This window comes from Ctenopharyngodon idella, chromosome 7, assembly GCF_019924925.1.
Source record: "Ctenopharyngodon idella isolate HZGC_01 chromosome 7, HZGC01, whole genome shotgun sequence".
Classification (NCBI taxonomy): domain Eukaryota; kingdom Metazoa; phylum Chordata; class Actinopteri; order Cypriniformes; family Xenocyprididae; genus Ctenopharyngodon; species Ctenopharyngodon idella.
Genome location: NC_067226.1, coordinates 24410257 through 24428784, shown reverse-complemented (window position 1 = coordinate 24428784; position 18528 = coordinate 24410257). Strand labels below are relative to the sequence as shown.

Sequence of the window (18528 nt, the reverse complement as noted above, 5' to 3'; positions counted from 1 at the left end):
TTCTGCCCAATGAAGGTGACTATGTAAACGTTTTATAAATCAACTGATATAATTGAAGTCTACATCTCATACATTTTTCAGGAGAACTTTTAATTTCTATTTCCAAAACATTTAAATTTAGATAATAAATTAGAAATGTTGGTAAAAAATAAACGTACTTTTGATGAATACTTAGATAATGGCAACACACAAATAGTGTGAGACAAGCCTTTTGTAGTTTTATGAAAATTATTCAATTATTCAGGAATTTTAAAGTAAGCAGTCAAATTCCTATGTTAAATGTAAAGTTTTATATCAAAAACCCTTTTTTTATTTTTTTATTTTATTTTACAAGACAAATATAAGACATTGTAATACATATCAGCATATAAAACAAGGACTAAAATAACAACTAAAATACAAATAGAAAATGTATACAATAAAATAATAATAATAAAAAGAAAAGTAATAGGATAAAAAGTGCTACATATTATTAGGGCAGTTACATGAATTTGAAAAGCTTTAGAATTTGTATTTTTTATAAGCTTTTTGTTTTGTGATCTCATGTTTGAAAGAGTTTCAAAATATACTGCGAGATCGGTGTTATAAAAGGTAATATATGAGGGTTTCTTTTGAGTTATTTTTGTCTTATGAATATATCGAAAACCTGCTTTGTAGAAACGGAGTATGGACGCAAATATCGCGAGAGTCATGTGACCTGGCAACGCATACAGTGCAGACATGGCGGCGCCCTGTGATTACAAACACGACGCGTGAGTTCCTGTTGACTCTAGGCTCAGCGCAGTGCATTTATAGTAGAGATACTCTGAAACTGTCATATGAATTCAGTAAAATACGTACACTGAGGGAGATTGTCTGATTTGTAAAATCCAGAGCACAAGATACGTCTGACACGAATTAAAGAAACAACAGGTAGAGTGACTCTCTTTAGCTGGACGAGTCTAAATGCTGTTATCCACTGACAAATATTCATAATTTTAATACTGTAACCGTAAAAACCCGTTAACTTACACCTGGTAACTTGCATTACCATATATATACTAGATTATGCATATTAGATTTATCAGAACAGTACATGTAATTTGGCAGTTATGTTTTTGGAGGTAAAATTGCATATGTGTGAATTACACAGTGTCAACAAGACAATACATGTACATTAAAGTATTTTTTAAAATATTACATTTGTTGTTTATTATGTGTTTTGTCAGTAAAAAGTATACTATTTTTTAGAATTTTGTAGTAAACTATATAATTGTTATAAACAGTAAAAGGAGATTACCAGAAGTACCTGTCTGACACATCATTTTTCATTATAGTTTATGAATGATAAATAAATTAGTAAATGTGAAGGAATCCTAAGGTGGTGTTTTCTGGCTAGTTTCTTGAAACTTTGATATGCATATAGTAGAAACTATTGTTTTAGTAAGTATTTATGGGTTTCATATAATGAAATGTGATGTGTCAAGCAGACAGTTACTGGGAATCTCCTTATACTGTTTTCTATATATATATATATATATATATGAATATATACATGCATACGTACATAAACTTTTACTACAAAATACTATATATTTTGATGTTTATTGTAGTCACATATCTGAGTGTATAAGCTTATATAAGTTTAACTCTCACTGCCACTGTATGTAATCTGTATGTGAACTCCATGACTAAAATTATCTGGATTGTGCATGTTCCCCAGGCCACTGGACATAGATTTACCTCTGAAGACAGCATGTCAGGTGCAGGTCAAAGCAGTGATGGTGGTGCAGGACAGGACGCAGAGGCTGATGGAGAACCTCCTCACGAGGCTTATCTTCAGGGAGGGGTGGATGAAGAAGAGGAAACACCACCAGCAGCGAAGCAGCCTCGACTGGAGCAGGACAATGTGGGTCTTGATTTACACCTGATACAGGCGCCTGTGGTGCCCTCAGCAGAGACATGTGGGAGCCAAGGTGCTGCTGGGACTCTAGAAGAAGGTGAAGCCATTTTTACAAGCACTTCTGATTTACAGCATCCTGTTTGGCACAATGTCAGTAGTATGCTCTTCTGATGTCTTAATATGTGATATAAACTCCATATGTTGCTCTCTTACTGCCATCTTTAAATAATTACATGAATATTGACCTTCAGTCTTTCATATGCATCCAGTTTTATAGTTAAGCAGCTCTCCGTAAGTGAACTGTTGGTTCCTTTTATAAATTTGGATGTGATGTTATTTTTCTTGGATCTGAAATGAGATGTGATTGAACAGTTCAGGGTTCATGGGTTGTCATGGTTCATCACATATAGGAATGCCATTGAACGTTGTTCACTTGTCCAGTACAACTGCCTTTAATCACAGATAGCCAAGTAACATAAAGTCAGTTTTTATTTGTATAGCCCTTTATTCTTTATATATACTCATAGTGAACAAGCCATGGACAACTGTAGCATAAATGTTTTTATTCAATTGGTACTTTTAAAGATATGTTTAATGAGTTATTAGTAAAAAATAGATCTTAAAAGTCTTACAGGTTTTTCTTGTATTTTTAATCATTCTTTCCATAAAAATAGCCACAGAAGCATTACAAAAACAAACAAACATATGCAAACATTGTTTAGCTAGTTAATATTTGGCTTATGTCAGGTTTATAAAATTAAATTACCAATATGTTAAGGGTATAAATTAATGTAATAAAAAATAATGAATTAAGTTTTGGATTACAGATACTTTAACCCATCTGATAATATAGTTTGCAACAAAATAAAAAAATTACAGAATTCAATTCTGTATGTTAAGTATTGAAATACTTTGTTCATATGAAAGATATGAAGGAATAGTTCACTCAAAAATAAAATATTTTACAAAAAATATGACATTTCAAACCTGTATGACTTTCTGAGATGTATCGGTCACTCTTTTCCATGCAATCACAATGAATGAGGAATGAGGAAGAATACACACGTCATAGGGACTAATTTTCTGATGCTTTTTGAAAGCTTGAAATCCTCAGTCCACATTCATTGTAATTGTGTGGGAAAAGAGCAACCATTAGGGTACATCGTGCAACATTTCTCTTTTTTTGTTGTTGAGTAAATATCAGCAACATTTTCTGAGTGAACTATCCCTTTAAAGGAGTGTGTAGGATTTCTGTCCGCTAGAGGCCTATTCAAAACAAAGGCGTAGCTTGATGACGCCAAGTTTGAGCGCGGAATCTTGAGACATGTGGTCTTCACCTCGGACGGTGCAAAAGAATAGGGATAGCACTCGGGAAGAAATCATGTTCATGGATGCGATTATTAACGTTACTGTAGTATGAAGCAGAGCAGGACCGAGTGTTGTGTGAGCTGAACGAGGCCGCTGGAGCGATTGCGCAACACACGCCTCACGAGCAGCGGAACTTTTATTATGACACAGTCGCCGGCGCCACTTCCGCTTTTCCGGTCATGAGTATGAGGTAACACAGCTCTGTTTATCATATTAGATACATTTGAGAGTGTTGAAAATGATGTTATAACGTTACTCTGTGCGTTCGCTCGGTGGCTGCTGTGAGACACTTGTTTGAGACACACTGCATTAAGCTAGATCGATTTTAGAATATCATATTAAATACTGGATGCCTTGTGTTGATAAATGGCATGCAATTGATTTTAAAATGTATGATGGAGAAAATGCTGTATTACTGTTACTAAAAATAAAGCTGCATCTGATTATGCTATGTTAGCTACTTGACAAAATAGTGTTTTTCTCTGAGGCATGGTAAAGCATGGTACTTGCAAAAAATCAATAAAATTAGATTTAAACAATAAGACTAAATGTGTTGAGCTATATAACAACAATACGTTTTCTGTCTATAAATATACCAAAACAGTTGTTCCCTTGTCTGTTAAAACGTGTAATATATTAAAGCGTCTTTGGTGTTTCCATGGTTTCTACAAAATAAAACCGGAAACCGAGGGTAACGCGGGTATGACGCAATTGACAGGCGACTCCTCACACGTCCCGGAGCCTTGGTTAAAATTGCAATTTTCTCACAATTTACAAATAGTTGGAAACATTTGGGATATTGTAAGTACTCAAGTGAACAAAATATATAACACTGGCCTAGTGGTTTTTGGATATTTTACTGCAAATATCTTACATATTGCACCTTTAACTGTTCAACCAAAAATATAGATGATAATTGTCTTAAATTATTCTGACATTTTCTAAATTCTTTAAATATAGCTACTGCAATATAGGTCAAGTAAGCTTTTACATGACTTAACAGAGGATGTGACTGGATATCTGGACTAACCAGTGGACTAAAAATAAAAGACTAAAAATTTATTGCACAGAATCTCAAATGTTGGTTTGGTCTGAAATGTTTATTGCGGTTCGTCTGCTGGCTCTGAGTCGCAAGTAATTTATGATGTACGAAGAAAGAGCCACAGTGGCTTCCCCGATTACAGCAACTTTCATTTTATTGCAGATATTTTGCTCCAATGTTCTCTTGAACACATGGGATGGAAATGCTGCTTTATTTGCAAATGTTTTATGAGATATTACAATTTTGCACACAAGTTAAATTATGCAACTTTGGATGGAAACATAGCTCATGTTATTTTGATTCTGTCAGTGGCCTGTCATCACGCTGATGAAACAGAACATGCTGTGGGACCTGAGGAAATTGAAGGAGACGTGGAATTGCATCAAAACAGAGCAGAGAACAGAGAAACGCTCGGACAGACTGAGGGGGACGAAGCAGATGAGTCTGAGAAGAAGAGTCCAGAAGACAACTCTGCTGAGCAGCACTAGTAAGTATACGTCATCTTAAGCTGTTGTGAAAGGAAACATGGCGGGAACAAATGCGTTTTGACAGTTGCAGTGGGACAGGGATATTTCCGGCCAGCCATTGTGTGGCGGCTCAATGCTCTCTCTTTGCTGTGTCCACAGTCAATGCCTTGACTTCAGTCAGAACCCTCAGATGCTGACGGGCTCCTGGGCCGAATACACCCACACCGCTGAGAATTACCTCAGGGGCTGCAAATGGTGATAACCGACAAAAGCAACTCATTTATGATTGCTGTGTTGTGTAAACTGTATCACAGTATCGATCTTTCTTTATGACGCCTCTCTGCAGGGCTCCAGATGGTTCCTGTATTGTTTCAAACAGCGCTGATAACGTTCTTCGTGTGTATAACCTCCCGCCTGAGCTGTACAGCAGCCGCTGGGACATGCTTTCTGAGATGGTCAGCCTCCTCCAGATCTTTGTTTCATATTTACCATGTATTTGTAGAAGTAAAAATACTAAGCAGGGATCAGTTACCTTTTTATGTAGAACTTATTTTGGCCTGTGTTCAAAATGATAAATGTCTCATGACCAGTGTTGGGGGTTACGCATTACAATTAACGCAAATTATGATTACTTTTTCATGTAACGAGTAAAGTAATGCATTACTTTTAAATTTACAATGAAATATCTGAGTTTCTTTTTCAAATAAGTAACAAAAGTTACTTTTTCACATTTATTGACTGACACCTCTCCTGTCCTCATGTTGAGAGAAATCAGGAGTAAGTGCAGAGGTGCTGTGTTCGCTGTTTAAACATGAAGGTTATTGTAGTTCTAGACTAAATGTGAGCAGGCATTTACTCATATCACTCACACAAAAACATTCTGTATTCCTCAAAATGAATAAAAACAGGGGAAAGCAAACTTTAGTTAAACATCACATTTGTGTTTATTGCTGAAGTAAGAGGCTGCATTCCAGTTCTTTTTTTTTTTTTTATGCCCTTCCCTCGCTAACTTCCCTCAGTCTCGTTGACTCGGATGTACGTCAATGCTTACGTTGCACGAGTGCCCACTACTGGCAGAACCTTTGTATTGGGCTGAATTGGAATGTCCTAAGCCTTTGATCACTTGAAATCCCCTATGGAGTTGATTTATTATTTAATTTTTCCCCTTAAGAAATTGTTTAATGCAGCATTCTATGTGTATATAGGTGTGTTTGGGTTGTTTTAAATATGCAAAAAAATAATTAATATAGAGTGGGGTAAATTAAACGCAATATGCGGTGACATCACTATTGTGTTGCATTGTGGTATATGGAGCTGCCTGAAGTGTACATATGAAGTAGACTCGCTCCCTTGGTCAAAATCTGTCCATATAAACTTCACGAAGTGGAACGCACTTCAGAATGGTGGCAGGGATTCCCCCGAGGGGAAGTGCTTAGGGAAGTTTGCGAGTGTGTGTCTAAAATTGGAGTGGAACACAGCCAGAGTGTTGAACTTTCTTCACTTGGGTCCTATTCTTCTGCAGTTCAGAATGGCAGCACAACTGAAAGGTTTGTTTGAGATGCGCCCTCTACTGTACAGGCGAGAATTTGCGTTTCCTTCCGCCTGAGGTTTATTCGTTTCACTTTTGGCGTGAAAGAGCCTTTACATTTGCCATAAACAGAACTTTTTTTGGTATTAAAAAACAAGCAACAAGCAAGCCCAGCCTAGGTGAGAGAAAGTAACATATCACATTACTTTCCATAAAAAGTAACGCAATTAGTGACTTTTTTAGGGAGTATCACAAAAATTGTAATGCATTACTTTTTAAAGTAACTTTCCTCAAGACTGCTCATGACATAATTTAAATGTTGACTCTGAGACAAAGGATTTTTTTTTTTTTTTACGTCTAAACCTTTGATTTATGATTTTATATAAACATTCTGGTTTGTTTAAAAGATATTTGAAAATTTGTACACATTGTATGATCTCATAATGCTGTTGCTTCTGTTTGTGTCCACTCAGAGTCCAGTGCTGAAGATGGCAGAAGGAGACACCATCTATGACTACTGCTGGTTCCCAAAGATGACCTCCATGGACCCAGATACATGCTTGTGAGTGTATATATAATTTGTGTGTTTGTACACTACTGTATAAAAGTTTTTTTTAAAAATGGATTTGAAACTCTCTTATGCTCATCATGGCTGCATTTATTTGATCAAAAATATAGCAAAAACAGTAATATTGTGAAATATTATTAAAAACTAAAATTTTTTTTGTTTTAATATATTTTAAAATGCAGTTATGCAAAGCTGAATTTTCAGCATTATTACTCCAGTCTTCAGTGTCACATGATCCTTCAGAGATCATTACAATATGCTTTTTTTTTTTTTTACTCTAATTTTGCTGCTCAAGAAACATTTCTTGTTATTATGACAGCTGTGCTGCTTAATATTTTTGCGGAAATTAGAATTTATCATAAATCAAATCAGAATTATTCGATGTATGGCAAGTTTTTTGTAATATAAAAAATATTTTCTGTCACTTTTAATCAATTGTCTTTGCTGAATAAAAGTTTTCATTTATTTAAAAAAATCTCACCCCAGACTTTTGAATGGTAGTGTTTACAAAATATTAGTTTTCTTATTGTTCTGTTCCCTTTGGGTTAAGAGTACATCTTCCCTTAATAACATTGTGGTTATTGTGGTTTGTGTTTGGAATGTTAAGGACTGTGTTTGCTGTGTGGTTTGAAACCCTCATTAATAGTGGTCATTTTGTATTTATCTCAACAGTTGTTTTGAAAGCTAGTAAGCAACAGAAAAGCAGAATAAACTGTGTGTTATTACCCATTCAGCAGTGCAACTGACAAAGTCAGACTCGTGCAGCAGTGCCAAAATTGATATGGAATTGTGCGTATGGTTTGTTCTGTGGAGAATAATTAGGGCCCGAGCACCGATGGTGTGAGGACCCTATTGTAATTGCTCAGTCAATTCTTCTTCTCCGAAATGAATTGCATTTTTGAGGGCCTAAACATGCTCGAAAACTCATGAAACTTTGCACACGCGTCAGAAGTGGTGAAAATTTATGTCTGATGTGGGTTTCAGAATTAGGTGTGGCAAAATGGCTCAATAGCGCCACCTACAAAATTTCAATTAAGCGTCATTCACGCTACGTTTCACGTACAGGTGTGAAATTCAGTAGACAGATGTAACAGCTCAATACCTACAAAAAAGCCCCCGGGTCTGAAAACCCAACAGGAAGTCAGATATTTTGAATTTTCTCTGCAAAATTTTTGCCATTTCCAGACGTTCTACTTTAACTCCTCCTAGAGCCTTAATCAGATCAACATCATATTTGGTCAGTCTAATCTAAAGGCCTTTGTGACGTTAAATTGCGAAGATCTTGAGTTTTCACTGAAGGGCATGTCCGTGGCGGCCAGACAAAGTTCAATGTTTCGCCATGAAACAGGAAGTTGTTGTAACTTGGGCATACAATGTCCGATCTGCCCCAAACTTCACATGATTCATTAGAGTCCTGACTTGAAGACATCTACAATGCAATATTCAGTTACAGTTATAGCGCCACCTGCGGGCAACAGGAAATTACATGTTTTACACTGTGATTAACTCCTCATAGAGATTTAGTCACATCAACATAATATTTGGTCAGTCTAATCTTAAGGCCTTAGCGATGTTACATTGCAAAGATCTTGAGTTTTTGTTGAAGGGCGTGTCTGTGGCGGCCTGACAAATTAGGATGTTTCGCCATGAAGGAGGAAGCTGTTGTAACTCAGGCATACAGTGTCCGATCTGCCCCAAACTTCACATGTTTGATAAGAGTCCTGGCCTGAAGATCTACATGCCAATATTCAGTTAGCATGCTTTACACTGTAATTCACTCCCAGAAACACATTTAAATATGCCATGAAGTACCAAACATACTAGAAAGACGTTAAATCATGCAACACTTGGCTAAGTGCTAAAGTATGCAATTAATGCCACGAAACAGGAAGTTGTTGTAACTCAGGCAAACAATGTCCGATCTGCTCCAAACTTCACATGATTGATAATAGTCTTAGCCTGAAGACATCTACATGGCAAATTGCAGTAATAGTCAAAGTGCCACCTGTTGGCAGCAGGAAGTGTGGCATGTCGAAATGACTTTGCCATATTTCAACTGTATTTACTCGCTTACATGCACGTCGCCCACTGTTCACTGTTTTCCTAAGGCCACCGGGTGGTGGTGGCCCCGGGTGCAAGGGCCCTTTCATCGCTGCTTGCAGCTTTAATTGTGTTTGGATTCCCATTCAGCTCAAAGCGAAATAAAACATGCTGTACATGCCGATGTTTGTGATCCCAGATCTAGAGGAGGATCAGAAGAAGCTTTTTTCCACAAATTTCTTGTGCTTTTCACTTTACAAAAACTACATTGATAGATACTTCGTAAAGACTAATGTAATGTGTTCATGGAAATACATTCTTTGATTCTCTGCCCACTCTATTTTCAAACCTGTATTTTTTTCTAAAATGTGTCCATTTGGTCTTGACTAATATTTGGACCATTTGGATCAAATGGTCAGGTTTCATTCACTGATTAACAGTCACATTTTTACAATCTCCATTACCTTGTTTACAAAGTGGCCCAGTTAATCATTTCCAGAGACATGGCACGTCTTTAAAGAGATTGAGTTTTAATTAAGCTGCTATTGTTCCAGATCAGAATTGCTATGTTTCTTTTCTGTTATGATCAGTGCTGATGAGCCTTGTCTCCTCTGGTGGAGATTGTTGGATTCAGCCCAGAATTTAAATTTCAAGGCTTGTATTTATTGTGACTGCTCACATTTCCTGTACTTTCTGCGAAACCCTATGGAGGGAGTGAGTGGTTTTGATTGTGCCTATTTATAAAACTGTTAGTTCTGGCTCTAAAATGTGACTGATTTTTCACTGTACCTAACAACATCCTTTAGGTCGTGCCATTTTTTCTGTATGTACTTAATCTATCTATCTATCTATCTATCTATCTATCTATCTATCTATCTGTCTCTGTCTGTCTGTCTGATCTGTGTGTGTGTGTGTGTGTGTGTGTCTGTGTTTGTTAGGGTTTGCAGAAAGTAGTGCTGGAAATATTTAGGGAGGAAGTAAGTGGTCTCTTTTTCTTCCTCTCCAGTTCTCTGTCGCCCCAGCTCTCGTTTAATGATGTTCTCTTTGATGGTTATGTTTTTTGTTGGACAAAAGGCAATGGAACAGAAATCAGTCCAAATCAATGCCAGTCGTCACGGATAACTGCGGCAGGTTGCTAACGAGGGCTCGTTAACTGCGGCATGTGCTGTTTCACCCACACGCAGCATCAGTTCTGATCAAACGTTGTTTGGGATTACAGAATCCGCCCTGCAGCGACTGAAAATGACAAAAGAAAGGGAGGAACTACAAGTCGTGGGTCAAGGACGAAACTGTAAACTTCATAAAGAACTCATAAAGATGAAGGGGATGAGGTTAAAGAAGACAGATGAGACGTGCTCAGTAACAATTTGTCATCTTCTATCTGGTCTTAGTGATATTGTTTACAGGTATTTCTAAAGCATTGTGAAACACAGCAGTTTTCGAGCATTTCTCTTCCAGGCGTGCATAGCGTAATGTTCTGACTGCTGGCATTGGCTAAAGAGCTGCTTGAATGTCCACAGGGGTTGATCATTAACTCTGACTTATGATTGGCTGCTCCCTCCAGGGGAGGTGCTTAGTATTCAGGTCATTTACTTCCTCCATCTCTACTCAAGTCATCTCATTATTCACTTTTAAACTATGTTGCCCTTCTGTTGAGACAGAATGTCGGATCTGCACTTAAGGGAATGGTTCACCCAAAAAATAAAAAATTTTACATTTACTCACCCTCTTGTCGTTTCAAACCCATATGGCATTATTCTATGAAACACAAGCATAGATGAATATCTGGTTTGGTGGATTCAACGTGATGGCAGTACATCGTGACTTGATAAAGTAACTAAAATGTGACTTTTGCCGCTGTTCATTGAATTTTCACAGGTGAAATCCAGTCATTTCAAGAGGAATCCACATGATTTCCCCATACAGTTTTCATATCGGGTTTACTTGGTCATGCGAATTCAGCTACTTGGCTTTAAAGTGAATTCTCTGTGCGCTGTGCTTCATACATCACTACATTATTGACAGTAGACAATGGACCTATTTTGCTGAAATTTCGCAAATGTGACCACACCTATTCAGACAAAAATTTTCAGGTAAAAAAAGGTCTATGGTGCGATGATATCTTGCTCTAAGTCCTGTTTACATCTGGTATTAATGTACCAGGTCGATTGGATTACAAGTAGACCCATTTACACCTGGCATTTTAATCCGTCTCTTTTGTCCACTTTCATTCAATTCTTTCCGGATTTCTTCGAGGGGAGAGTCTATGGGCGGGTAAATGTATGTTTTTTTTTTTTTTTTTTTCAGATCTTTAGATCTAATGGACAAAACAAGCTTGCGCAATTTACATATGTACGCACACAGATAAAAGAAAAATATACTCTGATAGCCGCAAGACTATGTCAAATGCAGTGAGTGCGTGTTAGAAATCAGGAATGGTGAGAGAACATTGTGCTTGATACATTTTTCATCTTCAAAAAAAAACTTGGGTCTTCAGCCGACAAAGTTTATATCCCACCTGGCTAGCGCGCTTCCCATAATGTTTACGCATAAGGTCAGTAGGTGGACTTTTGTGGCTGTTTGAATGCATATAAGCATCTACACTACGAAACTAATCCAGTCGAATGCGTTTTCGACTACCTCTGGAAGTGGTTGAAAGTGGACAAGCTCAAAATGTTTTAGACCCCGTTTACACATGTATTTAGTGCCGTCCACTTGTGATCCGATCGATGCGTATTAATACCAGGTGTAAACAGGGCCATAGAGGCAGTCATTTAGAAATGTGTTTTCCCAAGTGACGTCACAGATCCAAATGACATCCAGCTCTACCTCTCTAGACATCATGGGTTGAGCTCCACCTCTGTGGATCTAATGGGTGGAGGGATAGAGTTATGGGTAAGGTGTGGTTGGACCTTCTAATTCCACCCATTATACCCAAATTACATCCAGAGAGGGGGAGATGGACTTCACACTCCACCCATGGCTCTGCAGTCTCTCACACAGATCCCGTAATATCAAAACGAGCCATTTTTAGAGTTTTTCATTAAATAAATCCTGTTTATAATGAGGAGGATGGTACAAATGTCAAAAGATCAAGGCAAATTTGATTTCTCATGTCATGTCCCTTTTAAACATGAGCAAAATCTGCATGGGAAAGTTTTTTCCCCTAATGTGAAACTCTTCGCCAGATTTCTATTGCAATTGCTGGATTTCGTCTGAAATTTCACCGAGCAATGGCAAATATTACCGCACATTAAGAGTGTGAGCAAAATATCCATGTGGCTTGCTGATATTTTTCCAAGTGCTTCAATTAAATTTGGTGAAAAACAATCTGATAATTTAGCAGTTTTACAGTAAATTCATAGCAGTCACTCATATTCATTAGAGTATTTAATCCTCACATGCAAGTTTCCAAGCAGTAACTTGCTTTGTTTTGCTACCGTACATCCCAAAGTGCAGAGATGGTTTATAAATAGCTCTAGTATGTTTTTAATGTTCTGAAATCCTTAATTTATGTAATAAAATGTAGGTAGTTGTGTATATATAGTTTGTATTGTCCCTGATCAATGCCAAGGACTTATACTAATATTATACAAAACCTTTTGCCTAGGGATTTTCCAATCTTTTGGAAGGCATGTACTCATATGCCTAATGTCTTTTATCTAGCTGTAGTCATCATTTTTCACTTAAAATTGTCTTAGCTCTTCATTTGTTAGATTCTCTATTGTGAATGGGTCTTTTGTGCTGCCGGTTTGGATGAAAGCCAGACGGATTGTCAAGTCTGATGGTGCATTCTCTTGTTTTGGAAAAAAAAAAGTTTTTAGATTTTGCTATATATTTCAGTAACATACTGTGTTTTTCAGTTTCTCTCATTTTTCGCTTTTCCTTTCAGCATTGCCAGCAGTAGCCGGGACAACCCGGTCCACATATGGGATGCATTCTACGGGGACCTCCGGGCATCTTTTCGACCCTACAACCACCTGGATGAGCTGACAGCGGCCCATTCCCTGTGTTTCTCTCCCGACGGCTCTCAGCTCTACTGTGGCTTTGATAAAATTGTCAGGGTCTTCCACACCGACCGTCCTGGGAGAGACTGCGAGGAGAGGCCCACCATGGGTGAGGGTCCCTCTTGTAGAGGAATAACCACTACATCAATCACTCTCACTCTTCAAACGGTTTTTAATCGGGGTCATTAAGACGGCTGTCTGGCTTTCATGGGTGTGGAATTCCTGTAATCCTATTTCATTTCTTTTTGTTTGTATTGGTGGATTCATTCCAAATGCATTCATGGCAGGAAACACATATTTGGCTTGATTAAGCTAACATAGCATGCACGGCTCTGATCTAGACAGTGGCTGTGGATATAATTATCTTAGCATGTTTATAGTGACTGACTCATTCACATTGTTTCAACACTGATATTGTAATTATTGGTCTAGATGTAACACAAAAGATCTTTGTTGAGACTGTGTTTGAAAAGATACAACCTATTATATTGTGATATTGTAAAATGGATAATATAGTTCCATCTTTATATTCTGATTGGATGAGCCACATACAAAGTTGTTGTGAAGTAGCTGATATATGTACACTACTGTTACATAGTTAGGGGTCAAATTAAAAAAGAAAAGAATGTTTTTATTCTATAAAAGGACATTTATAGCATTACAAAATATTTTAATACAAATCAATGTTCTTTTGAACTTTCTATTCATCAAAGAACCCTGAAAAAAAGTATCACACTTTCCATCATTATATTGAGCAGCACAACTGATTTCAACATTGATAATAAGAAATGTTTTTTGAGCAGCAAATCATCATATTAGAATGATTTCTGAAGGATCATGTGACACTGAAGACTAGAGTAATTATGCTGAAAATTCAGCTTTGTCATCACAGGAATAAATTACATTTTAAAATATACTGAAATGGACAAGTTATTTCAAATTGTTTAATTGTAAATTGATATTTTATTTATTTTTTGAAGTATAAGAGGCAAAAAAAAACTTACGACCCCAAACGTTTTAAAGTAGTGTACATCTGATGGCACATCAAATGAATTCTATATTTATTTGAAAGTTGTGATGTTGTTTGACTCCTATAAGCAAGTAAAATCAGCATCTCATTAGACCCCTTAGGGCCAGATTTACTAAGTGGGGCAAATAAGCGTGATAGCGCAATTCCACAAACGCGCCAATGGGAGTGGCAAGTTTTGCGTGTAATCTGCTGACGCGCAAATTAAAGAACACAGACGCAGTCAAAATCATTTACATAATGACCCACGCAATCTACCAAGAGCAGTGCAAATTAGCGTTGGGTCATAAATAAGCAGAGCTGATGCTCATGAGGTGCGGGTCGACACAGGCGCAACTTGTTACATGTAATCTGACAAACACATACATATTCAGGCCAACATGGCTTGGCAAAGATATGTTCGGATAACGTCTCCCTCTGGCATTTCAAAGAAATGAATGCGAGTGGAAAATATTTTCTCCTTTCTACCACGCGCTCTCTGTTCTCTGCGTTGTCTCCTCCTAGCAGCAACAGTTGCAGCCATGCCGCAAAATGGGTTAAGAAATGCTTTTTTTGGGCGTTTTTTTTGGCGCAAATACCAGTAAATTGACTAGCGCAAACATTAGTAAATTGTGTTGCGTGATTCATTTAAATACTCTCCTCCCATAAATTTTGCGTCTGAAAGGGAAACTCCTAGGTCAGCTGCAAAAACAACTCAGTCCACACCTTTTCAGCGCTAATTTTGCACTGCATGTCTTTAGTAAATCCCGACAGTAGTTTTTTTAACGCCAAAAGAGGGTTTGTGCTTGCGCAAGCTGTTAGTAAATCTGGCCCTTAATAACAAGTTCTTCCTTGTCTGGACTTTAGGACACGCCCCTTTGTATTTTCCCATTACTCACTTTATTCTTTATCATTCTATGAAAACAAACTAATTACAAAATAACTTTTTTTCTTCCTGCTCATTTCATCTTTCAAGTAAAGAAACAGGGTCAGACTGGCATTATCTCCTGTATTGCCTTCAGTCCATGCCAGACCATGTACGCCTGTGGGTCGTATTCTCGTTCAGCCGGCATTTACTCTTGTGAGGATGGTTCTCTGCTGGCTCTGCTGCCCACTCGACACCACGGAGGCCTTACACACCTGATCTTCTCACCCAACGGCTATCACCTGTTTACGGGCGGTCGCAAGGTCAGTGGGCTCATACGTGCTGTATTTCTGTCCCTCACAGCTTTGTTTTTATTTGTCAAATGAAATATGATGGCTATCAGATACATCAGCCAATCAGAAGCACCGCTGTTTGCTTGTTTTGAATACCGTGTGTCACTATGTTTAGGACTCAGAGATCCTTTGCTGGGACCTGAGAGATCCAGGACGGGTTCTGTTCTCCATGCACAGAAACGTCAATACCAACCAGCGTATCTACTTTGACATGGACCAGTAAGATCAAGACTTACAACTCGACTAGAAACTCAACCATAGTAATTAGACCCATATATGTTTTGCTGATGTTATGTTGACATTTGTGTGTCTGAATTAGATCGGGACGATACCTACTGAGTGGCGACACCAATGGTGTGGTGTCAGTGTGGGACACCCTCACAGCGCCACCTGATGGGAATGAGGAGACACTACAGCCACTGCTACAGTTTCAGGCGCACACAGATTGTGCTAATGGCATCAGGTACAATTATCACCACTTAAATAACATTTAGAAAATGCATGAGATCAAAATAACATGCTAAGTTCACATATTTGTTTCTCTGAAAAACAATGATACAGCCAGTTATTTTACTTTGAATGTAAAATAACTGGCGTTTTTTTTGTCAGAATGTCTGTTTATGCCAATTTACCCAATAGAATTTTAACACCCCGGGTTGCTAGTTGGCGGAAAACACAGCATATTGCAGCCATGGAAGCCAGGAATCATTGGGATCACTTTCAGAATGATTTTTTTTCCAGCTGTTTGAACAATAAAACACTGACAGCCAATCAGAATCCGTTCTAATTTAAGGGCTTGCACATTTAAAATGGCAGACGTCTTTGCGGAGAAGTTAAATCGCCAAGTTCCGGAAAAAGCCATCACTGTTTAACAAGTCAAACCCCCTTTTCAAGGATACTTTAAAGAAAATAGATATATGGAAAACAATTGGTCATACCCTCGGAATAAATGGTGAGAAGTATGAACGATGAGATCATTATGCCAGGCTAGCAAACAGTGTAACATAAAATTACCTCAGGTGTCCAGCGCTAGTTTCGACAACATGTTGTCTTGCTTCCTTTGAAGTTTTAGTGAAAAAGACTTGATGTTTTTATTCCACTATTGACTTTGTTAGCTAAATTTACTGTTAGATTAGATCGATTACACTAGCTATTCACTCGAAACATAGCATGCTGAGGACATCTGCTGGTTAAAGGCGTGTAAATGCAACAAGAACAGCATATTTTTTCTTATATTTTTAAAGCGTGTACACATATTGTACACGCTTTAAAACCGCAGAATAAACAGACCGTTATTGTTTGTTGGAGTGGACGCAAATATAGTTATCATTATAAATTGAATTACTGTTGTAGTTATTCATGTTACCAGGGTTGGAAGTATCCCTAATATAGGTATAGGTTATTTTGATGTTGTGTTAGATTTATTTCATGATTAGCAGTTTTTTTTTTTTTTTTTAAAGCATTTCTAGGGACCTGAGATGCAAATTAGCTTATGCTAATATTGACTGGAATCATGCTTCTTTGTACTGTCCCTATTTAAATAAACTTATAAATAAAAAAATATATATAGTTATCTTTTTAGTTATCGTTCTTGGTGTGAACAGGCCTTAAGGCTTGTCGCCTTCCATTGTCAGTTGCGCTCATTCCTGTTGCGTGTCCTCAATCTGGCAACCCGCATGAGTGTTGAGTCTGAGGAGGAGGGGGAAGGAGAAACAACTCTCTCCAGTATTTTGAATTTAGACTGCAGTACCCAGTTCAACCACTAGCTGCCAATATTACATACTGCACCTTTAATGTAAAAATATGCTAAATTAAAAAAAAAATATCAATGACTAAATATTGCTTTTTTCTTACTCTCTCATTTCTACAGTGTGCACCCTTTCATGCCATTAGTGGCTTCGTCCAGTGGTCAGCGGAAGTTCTGTTGGCCGTCTGACAGCGAGGACTCTGAGTCTGATTCAGACGAGGGAAATGTGTTGTCAACAAATGGTGTCCGACAGGACAACGCTCTGGTGCTGTGGTGGGCCGGCCTATTGGGCTCAACCAATGAGAGAGCGCAGGAGGAGGAGCCAGCAGTTATTGAAAGCTAGAACTTTTGATTGTAAAACTGCACTCCAGACAGATCCATAATCTACTGCCAAACCTATAATACTGATTGTTTAGGTGAATTGTAATTCTGCATTGATTTTAATTGTAGAATAGTCCTTTTTTTTTTTTTTTTTTTTAAATATTCCAGCCTTTTTGCATGTCGCTAGGTTTGTAAACCTCAATCAGTAAAAGTCTAAGAGTCAAGACAAACCAAAATCTATTGAATTTAAACTGGTTCTGACAACAAATTATGATTTAGATGACCTGGAACACTGATCTGAAATATGAATAATTCATTCATAGATTTCATTTTGTTTGGATGGGTTCTTAAATTGATGTTTACATTGTGATTATTAGCAATGCTTTCAGGATCTGCCCTGTCGCTGCTGGAGTGTGATGCCTCTCAGGTTTACGATTTAGCTGCGAAGCCTTTTCCGATTTTGCATTGGGTTTGTTTTCCTTTCACCATGTAAAACCTGTTTTTAGGAAACGCGTCAAGTCTTGCCTAGGACTAACTTTAAGGCCTTTCAGTGAAGACAGAACAGTTCTTTCAGGAGCAGGTTTAATCCATGTAAGAGATTATTCTGACTTTGGGAAGGTCTGTGTATGATGGACTGAGATGGTTTATTTTATGTTAAATGTGCCATAGAGCTACAGTGGACAGCTGTGAATATATTTTTCTAAGCCTGTAATCTGCTTTATTGTGTGTGAACGTGGTTGGTTTCCTGTCTCTCATTGAGCCTCTTGCTTTAGCTGAGGCTGCACATTCCCTTTTATAATAACCCGTGTTTATGTTTGTTTTGTGTGTGCTGGCGTGCGAGAGAGAGTCTTTGCATATTCTAATGTTAGCTGTCGTCTTGACACAATGGTGTGCATTTTTACAAATGTACACTTTTTACAGCAGTGTGTGTGTGTGTGTGTGTGTGTGTGTGTGTGTGTGTTTTGTGCCTGTAATTTTCTCTTTAAAGCAGTGGGTTTGAATGTTTCAGGCTTGCTAAACATGCTCTAGTCAGAGTGCTGAATATCATGTTACATCCACTGCTGAAAGCTTCAGTTGTTTGTACAAATGCGTAACACAAACCTTTTTTGTACAGTTTTCCTGGATTGTAAGCCACCTCATTCAGGTCTGCTTGTGGTTCTTTCTGCTCAGAGAACCGTTTGCAACAGGTAGATCATGGTGGCTGGAAAGATTAATAAACATGTTTACATAAAAAAATGTCACTGTCATTCTTTAATTAGCAGTGTTTGCAGAGGTAAGTTGCAATTGCTCATGCTTTGAACAAACCTATTAAACTTAGGTGTTTAACTTCTCCC

The 18528-nt window shown here is 37.7% G+C and overlaps 1 protein-coding gene across 1 annotated transcript; it reads left to right on the top strand.

Moving 5' to 3' along the window:
• Positions 1 to 517: 517 nt before the first annotated feature.
• wrap53 (WD repeat containing, antisense to TP53) lies at positions 518 to 18430 on the top strand. Its single transcript, XM_051900449.1, has 11 exons — positions 518 to 912; positions 1703 to 1979; positions 4602 to 4779; positions 4919 to 5014; positions 5106 to 5214; positions 6761 to 6849; positions 12788 to 13011; positions 14885 to 15096; positions 15242 to 15345; positions 15446 to 15589; positions 16997 to 18430. The coding sequence occupies exons 2-11, from the start codon at positions 1736 to 1738 to the stop codon at positions 17214 to 17216; spliced, it is 1620 nt and encodes a 539-aa protein (XP_051756409.1). The 5' UTR covers positions 518 to 912; positions 1703 to 1735; the 3' UTR covers positions 17217 to 18430.
• Positions 18431 to 18528: the final 98 nt, after the last annotated feature.

Coding starts and splice junctions, on each gene's coding strand:
- wrap53 (XM_051900449.1), top strand. CDS start 1,736: ATGTCAGGTGCAGGTCAAAGCAGTGATGGTGGTGCAGGACAGGACGCA. Junction 5,015..5,105: donor TACCTCAGGGGCTGCAAATG/GTGATAACCGAC, acceptor GCCTCTCTGCAG/GGCTCCAGATGGTTCCTGTA. Junction 13,012..14,884: donor CGAGGAGAGGCCCACCATGG/GTGAGGGTCCCT, acceptor TCATCTTTCAAG/TAAAGAAACAGGGTCAGACT.